Consider the following 18,730-nt stretch of genomic DNA (forward strand, 5'->3'; position numbering starts at 1 on the left):
TAATTTTGGTTTAATCTTAGTAAATTGTAGAAAATCGCTTGCAAGCTCTTGTGGGAGGAAAGGAGCAGCAGAAACATAACATTAACATCCATGCAGGCTTTCAAACTGTCAGGAACTTCTCCAGAGATTTTCAAGCAGAACAAGTTCAAACCCAGGCTTTCTTTGTTTAGAGTGCATTGGAGCACTTTCTGCATCTTGTTTCACGTATTTTTGCCTGTAACTTTTTTTTCCCCACATGTACTGCTTTTATGAGGTCCATCAGTATCAGGTTTGTGTTTCATGAGTTGTATTCATTTTGTATCATGTGTTTTTCTTTGTAGCTTTAACCAGGTGCCATTCCCGTAGGTATTGGGTATTATGTTTGCAAAATTATTTTTTGTTTCATTTGTGTGATTGATTTATTTATTTCCCCCTCTCCTTCTTCATTTTCCTCTGCCCTGTCGGTGATTGAAATTGGGACTGTCACTGGTTTTGTGAAGCCTGCAAAGAGCCCTTTAAACACAGTGGACCAAATTCTTTGAGGGCATAAAGTTGTACCATGGTTACGTTGTGATTGCTTTATGTTCATGAAATAATTATCTATCTTTAATGAAACCTCAAGTATTACAAAAAGTATTTTTTTAATTTAAAAAGTACCTACTAGTCAGTTTGAAGTATGTAAACCACATCTGGTTTGAACTGTGTGCTTGAAATGCTCCTTGCAGGTTGCACATATACTCTTCTGTGTGGATTCTGATAGTTTTCTGCCTAAATTTATATGCTGAACCATTTCTCAGAGATGAGCTAGTCTAACATGACCCAGTAATGTAGCCGGAAGTCACAATGCTTAAGTCCAGACCCCAAAATACAATAATAGTTTTAAAAATGGAAGTATTGGAAATAGTGTTGGCAACACAGATGGATTGTTTTCACAATTGCGTTCTCTCACAGTATTGGCCACATAAAACATTCGCAGTTAACCCGAGCAGATTTTCTTTCAGCATAAAATGTGGTAAGAAAGCATAACAATGCCAAGATTAAGGAAATTAATTGCTTTGTTGGTCCAACATGCATGGAAAGCAGTAGAAAGAGGCATTGATTGCCGTAAGGCAATTTAACTAGACGTTAGGACAAAATTTCTAATACAAAAATAGCTAAGGAATAGGATAGATTACTTCAGGAGTGTATGGGATCTCCATCATTGTTTTTTCTCAAGAACAAATTAGGGAAAAAATACTGTTTATTAATGTTCAAAATAGCATGACAAGCAAGAACTGTAACAACCAACAAGGGTTTTAGTAAATTAAATTTTTGACTGACTCTGTAGTGTCTACAAAGTGAACAATTATTGGCAATTACCTTCTGTAATTTTTCATGGGAAAAAAGAGGTTGATGTTTGCATTGCTAGCTGTAAAGTGAATTTTAATTTTACTGAAAGCTGGTATAGTTGCAGCAAAGCTTTAGGCAATAGGAAACCACTCATTTGGAACACGTTGATACTTCTTTCACATAGCTTTCAGCAACTGAAATGGTTTCTTATTTAAACAGTGTAATCTTAGCCTTCCAAAATGTGTGCTTTGGAGGATTTTGGATTGCTAAAATAAGTTTCTCCTTCTGTTGTACTAATCTGTCCTCATAGTTGTTCATTATGACACTTAATGCATGTGAGTCAGCTCTAGTGCTTGTGCCTGCTGTACTGTAGGAATTGATGAACTTTCCAGTGGTCTCTTTTCTTTTTTTGATTATGTAGGAATGACAATAATGACAGGGTAAAAGTTAATCTTCTAGGAGTGTTTTGGATTCAAGTTGAGTAAGTGATCAGAGAAAAAGAACATAATGCTACTTCTTGGATAATTTGTTGAATTCAGCTATTTCTGACTGTGTTGTGTGTCCTACTCTGTATGGGGCAGGTTCTATGGAATTACGTTGGAAAGTAGCTGGTAAAAGCACTTCTCAAGTTACACCTTGTGCAGCCACTGGACCTTCTGTTATGTTGTATTCATGGTACTAATCCTCTGATTCCTCATCTCTGCATTATTTGGGGCAGTTCAAAACAGTTGAGTTGCCGTCCTTTCACATGCTGGGTGAGAGGATGGCAATGGAAGGATGAGTTCCTGAGTGGTTGCTCGGGATATCTCATGAGGTGTCGCCCTGTCTTTAAGTTGTTGCATGGTTTTGCACGCAGCATTAGAACTGCAGCGCCACTCTTGCTGTTCACCCAGTTGTACATGGAGCCATCCAGACCTGAAATCTGTGTTCTCAGCAGGCTGCTTAGGGAAGTCACAAGTAACAAATTTACAATGCCTTGACTTGCCTTTTTTTTCTCTTCACCTTAAAGTGTTGCTTCCTATTGAAAATTATACCACAGTTGCTTTACCATCATTTTCACCTGATCAACTGAGAGATTCGTAGTTCTACATATTCATCAATATATTCATCAATATATTTTGATTCTTTTCAAGACCTAAAGAGAATCTCTGAACAGGATCTATTTAGCAGTATGCTTCAGCACATATGATTGTCTTTTTCATTGCATCAACCCAACCGTTTTATTGCTCCATTAATCAAGACAAGTTTTGTTTTGCTTTTAATATGGTTGAAGACAAATACTTGAATCTGCTTTCTTCTATTGGTATGTTATATTTGGCTTTAAAATATTGTTTTAATGAAAAAAGTATCATTTAAAACTAGCAGGTAAGGTATTTGTTTACCATTGGGTTTACTTACTGTATAGGTTAAAGTGTATTTTTAATAGATTTTTTTCTTCAAGAACATTAGATCTTTAGATCAGCAGTGGTTTTTTTTTTTACTACTTTTTTCCTTATTTTTTTTTTACATTTTAGTAGATTCAGTTAGTCACAGTATTTGTACTTTCTGCTTATTTAGGTTTTAACTAAAATGAGCACTGGCTTTGAGTAATCAGAAATTTAATTGTATATATGAATTTATAATAAAGTGCCTTTTTTTTTTTCCTAATCTTGTTTAAAGACCAAGGATCCCCAGCTCCATCTCTTTCTGAACGATTACAATACATTTTTCACTGTGACTCAGAGTGGCATCACCCGCTACCTCACCCTGCTGCAGCCTGTTGACAGAGAAGTCCAGCAGCTTTACACGTTCTCGGTAAGATAAATGCACCTGAAGGCACATCAGCATTGTTCAGTGCAAGTATTGAGAAATCATTAGTTATAACATCATTGTAGATCATTAAAATTAAAACAGAAGAAGAAAAACAGTGATGGATGAGCAGCAGCGTCGTAGGGGGAGTTAATAAGTGGGGTGATGTGCTCTTCTGAAATGCATGTGTTTGGTTTCTTAGCAACATTTTAGATCCCCCTGCCAGCATCATCTCCCTGGTCCCAGGCTTGTATCCTGTTCATGACAGCCTGACTGTTCTCTTTTGTGCCCGGCATAGCCGCTGAGGCCACCTTTGCCTTTTGTTTTCCCAGCCCTTGTGCTGGGAACGTGACACCTGTGATGGCCTTTCCACTTTATTTTTAGTAAGAAATAAAAAAGTAGGCTAACATAAACCACAGCCAGCAGCATTAAAAAAAAAAAAAGGGGGGGGGGGGGAAGCTAAAATGTACTTCATATTCCCTCAGGCATTTCCCAGTCTGCAAGTAAACATCTTCACAGCCCTAAAGCAATTTGCAAATGTGCTGTAGGGAAACCCTGTTCCTCTTCGGGTGTTCCCAATCAGTGCCTCCATCTTTTCTGTCCGTTTACCATTTGAAAGGAGAGCTCAGATTTCCTCTATGGAGTAAGAAGGCCTCTAGCCCTTTAAGTGCTACCTTAAAATGCTGGCTTTGAGGTTTAACACAGAGACTTGGAGCGTTAGGCAGGTTTGTGAGCTGCCGTGGCCAGACCCTGCTCCTCGGGGGTGTTCAGCGCAGCTGTGGATGGTGGGCTGTGCTCAGGTCCTGGCCCCAACCCTGGGAAACAGTTATTCCCTCTCATTTCTCTTGCTAATCTGACACAGTGTGTTCTAAAGGCATTGTTTCATTTTGCTTTTGCCCAGACTCTTGCCTGCTGCAGGCTCAAGCTTAGCAGAAGCCTCCTGTAATTCTAGGTGCAGACCAAAATGAAAAACAAAATGCTGATTTTTAGTTGTCGTAGTGTATTTTCTCATAATTGGAACTCTATTAAGAATACACCATTAAAATATGTTCCTGTTCTGCCTTTTTTTTTTTTTACCCTGAAGATGACAGCTTCTGATGGTGTACAGGAGAGTGTCCCAGTGACAGTCAGTATCCTGGTGATCGATGCAAATGATAATTCCCCAACCTTCTCCAACATATCATACAATGTCAAGATTTATACAGATATGAGGCCTGGGGAAGGCATTATAAAGGTAATTTCAGGTCTTTTCATCAGCTTTGTTGACTCGCTTTTTGTTAGCAGTAGGTGGTCTTAATACAAATTGGAAATGTACTAAAACCAGCTAGAAATGAAGTTGGTGTATTCTCCATCCACATCATTAGTTACATAGCTGTTAAAAAGTTGCTAATACTAAATGATAGGCCTGCCTTAGATGTATAGCTTCAGTTCAGCTGTTCCGTCTGAAGTTTTACAAAACCTTTTCATCTGAAAAATCTCAAGAGAAAAAAAAATATTGTGTGTTAGCACGATATTCAAATGAAACATTTTTGGGAGAGCAGGTGAACAGTTCAGTAGAACGTAACCAGAAATGTTTTACCGTGTCGTAAAACCTTTTGGTTTTTACAGAAGCCTAAGTTGTTTGTTTGTAGAGCAAATGAGCAGTAAGAAATGTCTTGGACACAGGCCCAGAGAGAGAAACAGTTTTAATTAAAGCTGGCAAGCACTGATTTGTGTTTCAGTGCAGACTGGAGGTCAGTCCCGGTTGCACTGAAGTTAATGGAAAAAGGCTTTTTTTGGATGGTAATTCTTCTAAGATCTCAGCCATGCTCCTGAGTCCTTCCAGCCTAGATGCATGAGAAGACAAGATGCTGTTAGTGGAGGATGGCATTGAAGGATAGTAGAAAGCAGTGGGAGTATTGGGGGGGGGGAATTCATCAGCTGACTTGAGTAATAAAATACCATTTTCTGAAATATAATCAGGAAATAAGCATTTGAAGGTAGCAGTGATTTAACAGCATTAGGAGAGAGCTCAGTGTCTGTTCTGGCGTATGCCCTACTTGAGCTGTATTGACATGCTGCATTTGCTGTCTTTGAATCTTCCTTAATGTTATTCTTGTCTTTTCATCAATCTGAGATGCAGGTGCTTAAAAAGCATGGGTGAGAGCTGTGGGGACATTTTCAGCAAGATTTGAGGGAAAGATAAAAATTTTAAGCATAAATAAATTCCTTCAAGCTTTGCATGGGGGCGGGGGGTAAGTGACCAAATACTGTTCTTCTGAATGAGCAAAAGGCAGGTAGAGCTCAGGAGCTGTGTGTAGGGTTTGACATCAGGAGCTGCATTTGCAACATCACATAAACTCCTGACTCTCTGTATAAATGTGGATTTTTCGAGTACAATACATTCACTTGATATTTAAGGTACAGAGTTGTAGACAGTGCTGAAAAAAAGTAAATCAAGTTGTTTTTCCTAGAGCATAAGCACTCTAGTCCAAAAATAAATCATTAAGGTTATGGCATGGTGTTTGCTGTGCAGGGCATCAGGCATAGTGTGCTATGGATTTAAAGCATCTGAGTATCTAAATGGTTCTTCCTCTTAAAGGTGCATGTGCCAGGAAACATGAAGCAGATGCTGTTGCTAAATGAGATTGCAGCCTGTGTGAAAAGAATGGTTTCAGTCCTCAAAGTTGACCTGCTCTGAGCTGTCTGAGTTGTGTTTATGGTACCTGGGATGAAGCAGAGCAGCTACTGTGCTGTTCTGAAACGGCTGCAGTGCTAAAGCTCCTCTGTGTTCAAAGGGAATGTGCAGTTCTGACCTCTTTCAACTTTCTGGTGTTTCAACTGCAAATGCAAACCCTGGAGGCGTGCAAAGAGCAGGAGTACAAATTCTTTAGTAAATTGTTCCTTCTGGGAGAAAGCAAGAGGGCAGCTCTGCAAGACCATCTGTATTAGCCCATGCTAAAGAATTAGTGTAGTGGAGACACAAATTACTACTTTGTGAGCAGATTTGGTCTGAGACCATTATGTTCCTGCTCCGCCAGTGCCCATCGCAGCAGTTACCTTTTGCCTTCCCACGCTGACGCTGTGTAACTGCTTATATAAAGAGCATAGATCAGATCAATGAAATTATGCAGATTAGAAACATCGCAAGGACAAAAAAGTATAAGGGCAGAAATGGTAAGAAGAAAAATTTAGATGTAAATATTGTGTAGAGCATTTGAACTTAGCTAATGCCTGAAGTAGATCTGGAACAGGTCCCTTCTGGAATGATGCTGTCAAGTTGGAAGTGAGTAGTGGGGAAGTCAGGCCTTAAACTTGCCTTGGCTAAAAAAAGAAAATGATTTTGGAAAACTTAAGAGTTCTGAGAGTGAGGGTTTTCCCTCCTTCACAGTTCTGTCTGCAAGGTCATCATGTGGGTAATTTTAGACTATGTGAGTTTATAATGTGGTCAGAGATGGAGGGTAGAAAATTCTGGCAGTTTTGGGAGGGGGTTTGCTTTTTAACTAATATCTTACATTGCCAGATGATCTGAGTTTACATACTAACTGACATATAAAAAAGCTAAGAGTCATCTTAAGATTTCTGCATACCATGATAATGACAGTAATGATGATTTCAGGCTGCTGGGGTATTTGGGAAGTTGCTCACCTTGTTATTTTGCTCAGGCTGCAGGCACCGAGTCTTTCATTCAATGCTATAGGAGTGTGAGAAGTGGGATTTATCTTGTGGCATTATGAGTAGCCACCGAATGTGTGGTGCCACGAATACCTATGGGTTTCCTTAGGCTAGGAAGCTGCTCGCTCACTCCCCCCACCCAGTGGGATGGGGGAGAGAATTGGAAAAAAACCTCCAAAAGCTCATGGGTTGTGATAAAGACGGTTTAATAAGACAGAAAAAGAAGATCATAATAATTATTATGATGATTATTAATAAAATTACAGTAATAATAATAAAAGAATTAGAATATACAAAAAAGTGATGCACAATGCAGTTGCTCACCACTAGCTGACTGATGCCCAATTAGTTCCCAAACAGTGATCCACCCCTCCCAGCTGACTCCCCCCCAGTTTACATACTGGCCTGATGTCATATGGTATGGAATAACCCTTTGGCCAGTTCGGGTCAGCTGTCCTGGCTGTGTCCCCTCCCGACTTCTTGTGACATTACAGCCTTCTTACTGTCAGGGCATGAGAAGCTGAAACCTAGGATAAGCGCTACTTAGCAAAAGCTAAAACCATCAGTGTGCTACCAACATTATTCTCATACTAAATCCAAAACACAGCACTGTGCCAGCTACCAGGAAGAAAATTAACTTTATCCCAGTGGAAATCAGGACATAACCCTGTCTCTTCATTGGTTTAAGAATCATTTGAGATTCTCAGTTGTGAGATGACGATCAGATGTGACAGTTCCCAGAGGAAAGTGACCCAGGTCACATATGATCTGTAAAAAAACGCCTTCTCTAATCAGAGTAAGGAGGTTAGAAAAAGAACACTGACCTCAGTGAATCTATACGATCTCATAATTGTTTGCACCTAAGTGCTGGCTTGCATTTAACTCTCTACTCAGACATATTTTCAGAGATGATCAAGAAAGTATAAAGTATTTTTTTTATGAAGCATGTCACCTTTGTACAAAAATGTGAATTTCTGGTGGTATTGCAGCGTAGGTGATCTTGTGTAGTTGCCACTTTGCTTTAATTATCCTGAGGGTAATAAGGGATTAAGGTTTTTGTTCTTTTTTGTGGAGTGCAGTTGCTTGAAAAATTGCATGCAGTTGGGGAGAATAGGTTGAGAGCAGCCCTGAGGAGAATGGTGTGGGGGTGCTGGTGGATGAAAAATTGAGTATGAGCCGCCAGTGTGCGCTCGTGGCCCAGAAAGCCAATCACATCCTGGGCTGCATCAAGAGCAGTGTGGCCAGCAGGTCGAGGGAGGGGATCCTCCCCCTCTGCTCTGCTCTGGTGAGACCCCACCTGCAGTGCTGCGTCCAGCTCTATGGCCCCCAGCACAAGAAGGACATGCACCTGCTCGAGCGGGTCCAGAGGAGGCCACAAAGATGCTTAGGGGGCTGGAGCACCTCCCCTGTGAGGACAGGCTGAGAGTTGGGGTTGTTCAGACTGGAGAAGAGAAGGCTCCAGGGAGACCTTCTAGCAGCCTTCCAGTGCTTAAAGGGGGCTACAGGAAAGGTGGGGAGGGACTCTTGATCAGGGGGCGTGGTAATAGGATGAGGGGTAAGGGTTTCAATCTGAAAGAGAGGAGGTTTAGATGAGATATTCGGAAGAAGTTCTTTCCTATGAGGGTGGTGAGGCACTGGCACAGGCTGCCCAGAGCAGCTATGGCTGCCCCCTCCCTGGCAGTGTTCAAGGCCAGGCTGGATGGGGCTTGGAGCAACCTGGTCTGGTGGAAGGTGTCCCTGCCCATGGCAGGGGGGTTGGAACTAGATGATCTTTAAGGTCCCTTCCAACGCAAACCATTCTGTGATTCTATGAAAATGTACAAAATAATGCCAGTTTGCACTTGCTTGTTGTCCCAATTTTATGGGAAATTATTTTTATTTTACTTCTGAAAAAAAAAACCAAAACCAAACCCAAACATATTATTTAATAGTTTAGCTTGTGTTTGCTTTCTGGTATGCTGTTAAAAAAAAATAAATTAAAAAATCTTAGACTCTGCTTGAAAATAACCACAAATAGCAGAAAAAAAACCCCAAAACATTGCAGGTAGAATTAAATTTTTTTACCCTTTTTTTTTTTTTTCCCTTGGGTGGTTAGAGCAAGGCATTTCCCTCCTTTCCCTGTTGCCTTTAAGAAAAGTGAACAAAATGGTGTAAATAAATTTGTGTGCTACTGAGTTGCATTGGTTTCGTCTTGGAGCCTGGTGGTGTACCTTTGACCTTCCAGTTGTATGTGTTAACTGCAGCTTTGCATGGCTGCTTGTGTATTTTTCAAAATTTGGAGGGTATCATGATAGAGGAGCTTGTCCCCTTTATAGGAATGATCTCCCTCCACTTTCTGAGGATGCGGAGTTGAGCATGAAATCTCTGACTCCTTGGGCAGGGGCTGCAGCAGTACCATTGGGGTGTTGAAAACAGATTTGGTCTGCGGAGTTTTTATCTCAGTTGTCTACTCTGAGTACTTGTGAGATTGTTTGAGGCCTCGGCTGGGGAGAGTACTTTCTCAGTTAAGTTTAAATGTCTGTAATTTCTGTCCTTTTCAGCTTGAGAATTTCTTACCTGATTTTTCCCATCTGCTTTTATAGGTATTTTATTGTGCTCTCTGAGAGACGGTAGCTGATTGAGAAATCTGTCATTTGAAACAGTTAAATATGTGGTATACAGTTGTTACTAGAAAGACTGATTGATATTAAACCTATTAAAGTACATTATTCAGTTTTTTTTCATATTATTATAATTTTGCTGTCCTCTTTTCCACTTTTCTATTAGTACTTTCTTCCTATGATTCAGATATTTAATCCAGCTATGCATTGATGGTTGGAGTATGCAGCCATAATGTAATAATATTTCACATAAGTAACTTAAATCCACTCTGTTTCTTTAGACATCTCCCATTTCTGTATACAGCATAAAATATGCAGGGCACAGAGAATATGAAGCAAGAAAATGAGAGCGCTGAGAAGGGACAGAGGATGGCAAAATATTATCCTCCTAAGTCTTTGTGTAAATTTGCCTGAAGGTCAAAGACTCCCTTGACCCATGAAGAGATTTTGTGTGTGTTCTCTTTACAGAAAAACTTCTGAACTGGCCTTAAGAATTATATGCTGTTCTTACTCTGCTTTAAATTTATGTAAACCAAAATAACCTATTTTAATTTACCTGTGTATCGGGATTTCTAGCTCATGTCCTATACAGAGGGTATGACCCATGTTCAAGGGCTTTCTTATAAGAACAATTAAATAACTCCATGATTGAAAATGGAAAGTAAGCTATGCAGTGGATTAGTGCATTACCTCTTCATCTTGTACAAGCTGAAACAATTCTTAAGATCACCAGTACAAGTTAATTTGGAGGTCCTGTCATAGGTCCTGGTTAACTTCACATATCACAAGATAAACGACCATTGTGCTGAAGGTCAGAAATGGAAACAAATGAAAACAAACATGCTAAAGCTTCAGGCAGTAAAGTTTCTATCGCTTAACTCTTGCTCACAGTAGAATTAGTCTCGAGCAGTAACAGTACTATCACTTGTACACATGTTATTTAGAGCCATTAAATAAATGCCTCCTTTGGGACTGTTTTGCCATTACCTGAAACGTGGCTTCTCAGTGCTGGATCGCTTTGTCTCTTCTGAACAATTTGTTTTCATTCCCTGCACGTACAGGCACATGACTTGAGCTATCCTTGCATACAGACACATAATAAATTATGTATTAGAGAGATGTTTGGGTATTTGCGGCTTGGCATATGCTTGTGGTCTACAGCTCTTAAACATGCATCTTGCTATAAAGCCACAAGACAATTGAGAGGAAGTCTTTGTAAAAATCATCTCCAAACCACACTTAATGTTTTATTTCTGTGGTTATTTGCAACCCTTTGCCTTCAGTCCATCAGCATGTTAATTTCCAACTACAAAGTAAACATTATTAGCAGAAGCAGAAAACAAAACTGGGTTATGTTTGCATTTCTCAGTAAACGTACCTGTATACTCAAGTAAAAAATAATGGATAGAGACTCAATGAAACGTATGAAGATGATACTGAAAAAGTATTTTGACCTACTCTGTTGGTCATTTTGTTGGCTCAAGTTCAGGAATGTCTCCATCACAATCCTTTTTGCCCCTGGCACAGAGAAACTCATTACTGCTTTTGCTAGTGCAATAATGGCTGAGTTGTACTGCTGAGCCCTAGGAGGATGAGGAGAGTGGCCATCTAAGTTCTGGCAGCCCAGCATTTTTTGCTGGTGTGCTGCTCCAGAGAGCATTTGTGCTGTTTCCTGGACGCTGTTACACCACATGAATGTGGCTCTGGAGCCTTGCACTGGTTGGACTGGAACACTCATGTCAAGGACAGCAGTTGGGAGGAGAACTGGCGTGACTCACGGTTTCTGCAGGGTTCGCTTTAGGTCCTATGAGTCAGACAGACTTTGCTGAACATTTAATTTGTTGAAAAACATAGGGCTACTGGAAAGGACGGTAATCACTTTATCTGTTTAGGGCAAGGTCGCTGGATGTGTGGCTGCAGAAAGGTTGCAGGTCAAATGTTGAAGCCAAGTCTAAAGTGTCTGAACAGAGCTTATATAGTGACCAGGAGTGTGTTTTTTTGTAAGCCGTAAGACTGTCATTGTAAGTCTCCTTTTCCTTCTAAGAAAACCAGTTCTCGCTGCAGCAGAATATGCACCTATTTTGCAAAACTATAAATACATTAAATATTCATGTAATGAAGCTGATACTGCTGGGTGCAGAAAGTTTCTTAGGAAAGTAAAATAAATCTTGTTTTGTACTTCTTTCTGTATATTTTAGACCGTGTTTCTGAAATCTTGTTAACTATGAAGCTCTATCGGTCTAGGACAGCTGGAGATGGAATTTATGAATCCTGTATTATGGCAGCTGTTAAATTTAATTCTGTTTAATTCTGGTTTTGATTCCTGGTTTTGCCCCCAAAATGTTATTCAAATCACTTATCAAGCGTTCAGTATTTGTAAGTTTAATTAACCTTATTAATCTATGTACTTGTGTAGTCAATTAATTTCCTTTTTCATGTCGTCACAGTAAAAACTGGCCTCGTTCCAAATCCTGTCATTAAATACTTAGGACCTTGTATTTTGCATAAAGCCCTTATTTATCTTTTTGTATGTGTTACTTCTGAAGTTCAGTAGAGAAGGTTATTACAGCACTTTTCTTAGCTATATCACTTAGTTTGATGGTTACGCTTTGTGAGGTTAATGAACACATCCAGTTGTATATAGAAACTATAGAGTGAGGGATTAAAGAAATGGAGTTTGGGAGGGGTTTAAGCTCTAAACCCTGAGGGGGGTGCAGATAGTCTGTTTTATATGCTGAATTTTGGTGTGTTAATGTATTATCAAGACATCATATGGGTGGAATGCAAAGCACGTTCCAAAAGTGCAGTCTTCATAGGATGGCTTTTTCAGAATTTCAAAAGAAAATATAGGATGAGATGGATAGGTTTTCCAAAAGTAACCCATGGATATTAATGTGATTAATTTCTCTGTGATTAATTTATTTTTTAAACTTCTAAGAGGAAATAATCTGTTTTATGATTTTTTGAGGTATTTCAAGTGTTTATCCTGTGTTCAGTATACAGTATGTCTTAATATAGGGGGATGAATTAAGAAGATTTGCTCATTCTAGTGCAAGGGTGATCAATTTGCAATGTTGGAGGGCAGCATCTACAACAAAGAAAATCAAAGTCAGTTTAGATAAAGTTAAATACTTCTCTGTTGGAAATTTGCTTTGGGTCACTGTGCTGTGTGTGAAAGAAGCAGAACACCGATTACTTCAGGAGAGAAGTAATTTAAGTAACATACTATTCAGTTGATGAATACTGTGTACAACTTATTCCATGTTAAAAATGGTTGCTCCTCCATAAAGCAGCTGAGTCCCTAACAGCAGGAATAGCTTGCACTCCTAACAAAGGGGGCAAACCCCACTTTTGTTAGTACACCTAAATCACTTATCTTTTAGCATTTCAGTTAATTTATTGTGTTTAAGCTATTGTGGGCTTAACTCTTGGTTTTGAGCAAGTTTTTACTTTTTACATGAAATTTCATATTTTACTGAGCCTGTGTGCATGAAGAATCAAGTTTATCCTGTAAAGCAGCTAGATCCCTGAGTTTTTCACATACCCCCCTTGGTGTTTAATGTTGTATGCGAATGTGATTGACGTGAATATTACAGCTTTAGATTTTATTCTTCATCTCCCTTCTTGTTCTATTTGCAAGGTTTGGTTTCTGCTCTTCCAGTTCTTTAGCCATCCTTGGGCAAAGGTGGTTTGAATGTTGTAGGTGGTGCTCTGAAAGGCTGTGACCTCCTGAAGGTCAACTGTGATGCTGTATTGATTAATAGATTACACTATATCCTAATGTAGCAGAGACTTCAATGAGTTCTTCTACCTGTCTGCAGTGCTGTCAACTTCAAGAGTGTCACAGGGCTGAGAAAAGGGTGTCTGACAGGCAGACATTTGTCCTGCTGTGGTGGCTGACCCTGGCTGAGATAACGTCTGTTGATCCTGCCATTGGCTTTGCAGTCATCACTAAAGTTTTGTGTCATCTTGTGTTACCCTTAAATACTGGGCTTGCAATCCTACGTGCAATGCTGCCCACAGGCATGAGTCAAGAAAGCGAGGGTAGATAGGTCAGCAGAGATCTTTAAAGAAGCTACATGTCTGCGGGTTTTTTCATCCTCACTCTAGGAGCCCTGCAGGGAATAATTTGTGAGGCTGGGATTCCTTATTGCTTTGTACATCCCGGGGAGCTCTGCTGCTGTACCTGCTGGTGCCCCTTGCCATTTCCCACCTCAAACTGTTTAGCTGCAGCTGGGAGCAGCAGGAGCCTGTTGTGATATCGTTCTGTGACATTTCCGCTCCACCACTATTGGTGCTGGGAAGCTGGGTGCATAGGCGGCGCTGCCACTGCCTGCTGTGGCTTCCTAGGTGTTCAGGTACTGCTCATACCACTTTATGTCATCCCATGAAGTAATATACGGTCATGCAAAATCAAAAGCCAACTGAGAAACCAGTGTACGTATCAGCAAAATAACCCCTATGGGAAGAAGAAAGTCCAGAGGTGCTGGCAGAATTTGGTGGTACTGTGGTGACTCAGCCCTCAATGTAACAGAACGCTGTGCTTCTTTTTGTTTTCTGCATGTGGAGATAATCAAGGTGCAATTTGAATCATAGTAATACAAATCAAGTGATAGGCATCATGTGATTGCACGTCATACGTAGAATAACTTGGTTATTCTACATATGTGTAAAGGAAGAGGAGAGGTGCAAGGGCTTAGCTAGGACATGGAGATGTGAACTGGCCTGACTGAGGCATGGATGCATATCTGGCTATGTTACAGCAGGGGTCTGATTTGAAGTCTTAGATTGCTAGTTATTTGCCTTATGGCATGGCAGTCAGAGTCATTGGTACTTGACACTTGGCTAAAAGCAAGTGTCTGAGCTGTATTTTCTGTGTGTGTGTGTAAATGTTTGATTTAGCATGGCACACTACAGAAGTGCGATAAACCTGTTGCCTTTCCCAGAGGCAAGGTAAGAACCCCCTCATTTCATTACCTTCATCATTATAATTTGAGTCTAAAATATTAGGCCATAGATATTTCTCATGCTCAGAACCAGAATTGTCAATTATATCAAAGAAAAGCCACATGTGGGAGTACTTACAGTCCCAGTAAAAAGATGGTGTGGAGGCAACAAAGTACAGAAGTATGTGCTCCGTTGCATTTATTGCGGGGCTCTGAGATTACCCCCAAAGCACAGCTGTTCAGGTAGGTGGTGTCATGTTGCCATGTGAAATGGCCTTGTGCATCTGTGATGTGCATGGTTGTGTTTCGTACGTGGGTATCCACGTGGGAACAGCTGCCATTTCCCTTCCCCTCAGCTTTCTTTACGGTCCGTGCACCTGTGAGTAACACAAACCTTGTTCTCCAGTTCCACACAACAAGGGCCTGTAATGCAAGACCGGGATATTAGATTTTCTGGCAGTTACAAGGCTGTCACTTTGAAGGGTTTAGAGAGGGATGGGAACTTTCACTAATTAAATATGGTCCTCGTGTTACATGTGCAACACAGTAAGTATCTTCTTCCCTCCTCCCCCCTTTATAGAGAGTCTTATAAAGTCCAATCCACAGCACGTAAACTTGGTCTTAATTAGTTTTCTTCATTTGTACATTAAAATAACTTGCTTGCAATCTTAGGTAAGCAGTTTTTCTCTGCTTCATGATGTTTTTATGCCTATTATCTTTCATCTAAATTGTATCCTTGTTGTACAGTAATTAGAAATTACTGCATATGTTACAGGTTCCCCTCTACTTCCTCTACCCCTACTGCCTTGCCTTACAAAAGACTATTAAACTACAACACTGAACCATGCATGCTGACATTCTGGTTTTGAATTGCAGCTCACTGCTGTAGATGCGGACGAGGGACCCAATGGACAGATAGTATATGAAATTTTGGCTGGGGATCAGGGAAACTTCATCATCAATGACCGAACAGGCCTTATCACCATTGCTCCAGGAGTTGTATTGTCAGTGGGGCGATCCTATGCTCTCACTGTCAAAGCATCTGATAGTGCTCCTCCTGCACAGAGAAGGTAATTCATCTTATAATGAAACTAATTTTTTAATCAGTGCTTAGCAGCACGTAAGAAGTGTGGCACATCATTATGTCTGTAACTCTGCACGGAATTCAATTCAATGTGTTCTGTTTGGTGTAAGGATCGCATTTTGGAAAAGTGTTGTATTAGAAGTCTTTCACTTTTTGTTCCTTATTTATATTTTCCTTACAGTGTATGGTTTCCATTATTTCATTTGCTTGTAATGGTCTAGTTTTTAAAAGTTCACATGTGTGCTGTCATTGTGTGTGCCCATTTGTTAGGAGAAATTTAAGTGAAGGGATGTAAGGAAGAAAGCAATAGAAGGGAGATGGTTTTTGTTCAGAACGCGGCTTGCTGTGGTGCAGAAAGGATCATAAGTAATCTGGTTGCTGAGCTGGAGACCTCTCCAGGTATAGGATGTGCTCGGTCATTCAGACTTGGCATGCTGTGGACATAATTGACAAGCTGTGCCAATGGTGAGCACTGCCCCCACTGAGACCTAAATTCTCACCGGCAGAGTTAGATCTGTTCTTTACCAGCTGATAACAAAGAGCAGCCTGCAAATTTAGTATGGTTACAATAGGACACTCTCATGGTCAAAAAAAAAATTAAGGTATCGAATCCCACTTAGCTGCTTCTTTTGAGTTTGTGTTCTGCATGTGGCAACTGTGCACAAATGTCATCTCATGAAGGTGGGGGGGGGGTGTGGTGTGCATGAAGGTGTCTCTCATGTTCTGGGCCTGGTGTTGATAATGTGACACCCTCATTATCCAAAGAAGATGACAGCTAGGAACAGTAATTTCCAGCATTTAAATCTCTCACAACCTTGTCTCTTCAGATGGGGAATGTAAGATGAAAAGATAACACAAAAGTGGAATTTCACTCATTGGCTTTTCTTCAGGACCTGCTGCTTCTATCCTGTCTCCAAGAAAGCAGCTCATGCTGTTGTGCACGTATTTTATAATTATGTTTTCCAATCACTATGAAGTGTTCAGATTATTAGATTGTTCATAAAACTAGTAACACAGTCTTCTGGTTGAATTTTCTTCTCCTTTACCTCTCACTTGCTTTCTTGATTAAGTCCTCTCTTAGGGTGGCTTGTAGTAGTCTGTTTGTAGTGCTGAGGAGAAGATTGTAGACTATTATGCACTTACTCTTATGTAGTACTAGCGTAGTATTAAAGTAGAGAACAAAAGTTAATGATGCCACTTCAAAGAGCTTCAGAATCCAGTGGTGTAACTGTTATGTTTGAGAAATCTTTATATTGTCTAAAAACGTATGATGTATGTTGGGAGCGTGTGCTTCCTCCTCTGAAAATGTCTTTATTGCAATAATCTTCAAAAGTGGCAAAGCTCTCCTTTTTGTCACTTCTGCTTGTCCCTTCCTTTATGGAATTACAGCATGTAATTTGCTTCATAGCTTTTAATGGGTGTTCAAAAAACCACTGCATCTAGGCAGTATTCCTGTAGCTGAGGTGGGTGGCCCCAGGGCCAGCCCGGCCTTGACCTGAGGTGTGTTTGGGCCCCAGAGCTGTTTTTTCTATGTCTGTGAAGGTTAAAAAATTGGGGCAGGGCGCACTGGAGCTTTAGCAAGGTGCTGTGGAGAAAGAACGTGGACAACTCTTACTGTCTGGTAAGGGACGTTTGGGTAAAAAGATTTCACTGCCTTCCTGACATTCTTTCTGTAAGGCTGGAAAACCAGAGGTGAGGTGGTGGTGCTTGAAGCAGCCTCTTGTCATCTTACACAGCGAAAAGCCAGGGAGAGCTCATGTGAGCTTGGTCTTTAAAACTGTCCTTTTGCATCTCCCTAGTTCCTTCCTTCTGGCTGTGAGGTGGTTAGTATCTCCCAGTTGGGGTCATGTGGACTTCTTGTCCTCCAAATGCACAGCTGTCACGTTGTGTTAGATGGCTCTTATTGCCTTGCTGGAGGCAGTAACCAGTATTTAGGACTCCTAGGAATGGGTGAGGTCTAGCCAGCCGTTACGTATCTGTGCAGGCAGGAAGGTGTGTGCCCTGTACAATAAATAAATAAAGGATTTTGATGTGATTTCAAATATTAAGCATTTTTTCCCAAATCTGGGGTTTGCTGCAGGACATACCAGGCTAACTGTAGTCATGTGTAAACTGGCTGGGTTTCAGTTATGCCTTTGCTTATGCACAAAGTGAGACCAAACTACTAAATGTGGCTCAGGAACTGTAGCGCTGTAGCCTTTGTGAGCATAAATTTAAATGGAAATGCGTTTTGTGTAGCTATTTTGCATAGTATGATACATTAAATTCTTGATGAGTGACTGCATAGAACGATTTTTTTTTTTTGAGTAATTGAAGTTTCTGTCTATAGCAAGCAACTTTAATGTAACTTATTGAGGTATATTTAAGTACTTTAATTTTATATGAAGTATTAAAGTTTAAAGATGAAGTTTATTTTTTTAGAACTGAAGTTATAGTTAAGCATATAGTGATTAACCTTTTCTATTATCAAAAAAAAAAAGAAAAGAACGTTTGGAAAATCAATCAATTTCATTTCAGACCTTAGCCTTTTCACCATTGACCTCAGGTTGCTGTATGGTGGAAGCAAGTCACTCAGTGATAGCAGCAATCTGCCAGATCAAGTCCAATCTAGAAACTACCTGATCATGAGACTCCACTTTGACTTGCATATGCAGAGACTGTTTGGCCAAAGATATGTTGTTGCACATGTATATAAATACACTCATTATACATTATATAGTACAGTTGTATGTGGAAAGTACATAGGATTAAAGCAGAGAGCGATGCAAGCTCATTGGCTTGTTGCCCATGCTTTCCTTGCCTTACCACTTAGCTCGAGTAATGTAAAAGCGATATTTCCGTGCTGGTGTGAGTTTGTGAGCGCTATTCAGTTCCTGAGCTCTGTTCTGTTCTCAGTGTATTCACCTGTCCCTGCAGTGCTAAAAACATCAGCTGCAGTTGGATGCCTTGACTGTGTCTCCTTTCCTTACCCCTGCCAAAGTAGATTTTGCCAGCCCCTTAAATGGGCTGTATGTAGCACAAACAAAATGAATGGGTTAAAATTGCAAAGGACTAATCAAAAATGGATTGAAAATGAAAAATGTAGTTGTTTAGTGTTATAGTGCTTTTAGTTTGCAGACTATTAGTGCGTTACTTTTGTGATCTTTAAGATAAAGATTTGAAGAAAATTTGCTTACTGTTGTGGTGAACAGAAACCATTTTAATTTTTTTTAGAGCTTGATAGGCAATAAATCAGCTTGGGTATTATTAAGATGTAGCAGGATCAGGAAAAAAAAATATATGGAGCAATATATTTTATTGAAAACTCAGCAGTGGAAGAAAAATGCACACTAAACTGCAACCATTTGGGT

General features: G+C 40.1%; 1 protein-coding gene across 2 annotated transcripts in view; it reads left to right on the forward strand.

Annotated features, from left to right (window-relative positions):
* Positions 1–18,730, forward strand: part of PCDH15 (protocadherin related 15) — a 367,987-nt gene that overhangs the window by 182,423 nt on the left and 166,834 nt on the right. For both annotated transcript variants that reach the window (XM_086467277.1, XM_086467276.1), the window contains 3 exons: positions 2,968–3,102; positions 4,181–4,330; positions 15,173–15,366. In XM_086467277.1, the coding sequence (XP_086323403.1) occupies positions 2,968–3,102; positions 4,181–4,330; positions 15,173–15,366 (479 nt within the window). The remainder of the gene's footprint in view (positions 1–2,967; positions 3,103–4,180; positions 4,331–15,172; positions 15,367–18,730) is intronic.

This window comes from Leptosomus discolor, chromosome 6 (genome assembly GCF_034619465.1).
Source record: "Leptosomus discolor isolate bLepDis1 chromosome 6, bLepDis1.hap2, whole genome shotgun sequence".
Taxonomy (NCBI): Eukaryota; Metazoa; Chordata; class Aves; order Leptosomiformes; family Leptosomidae; genus Leptosomus; species Leptosomus discolor.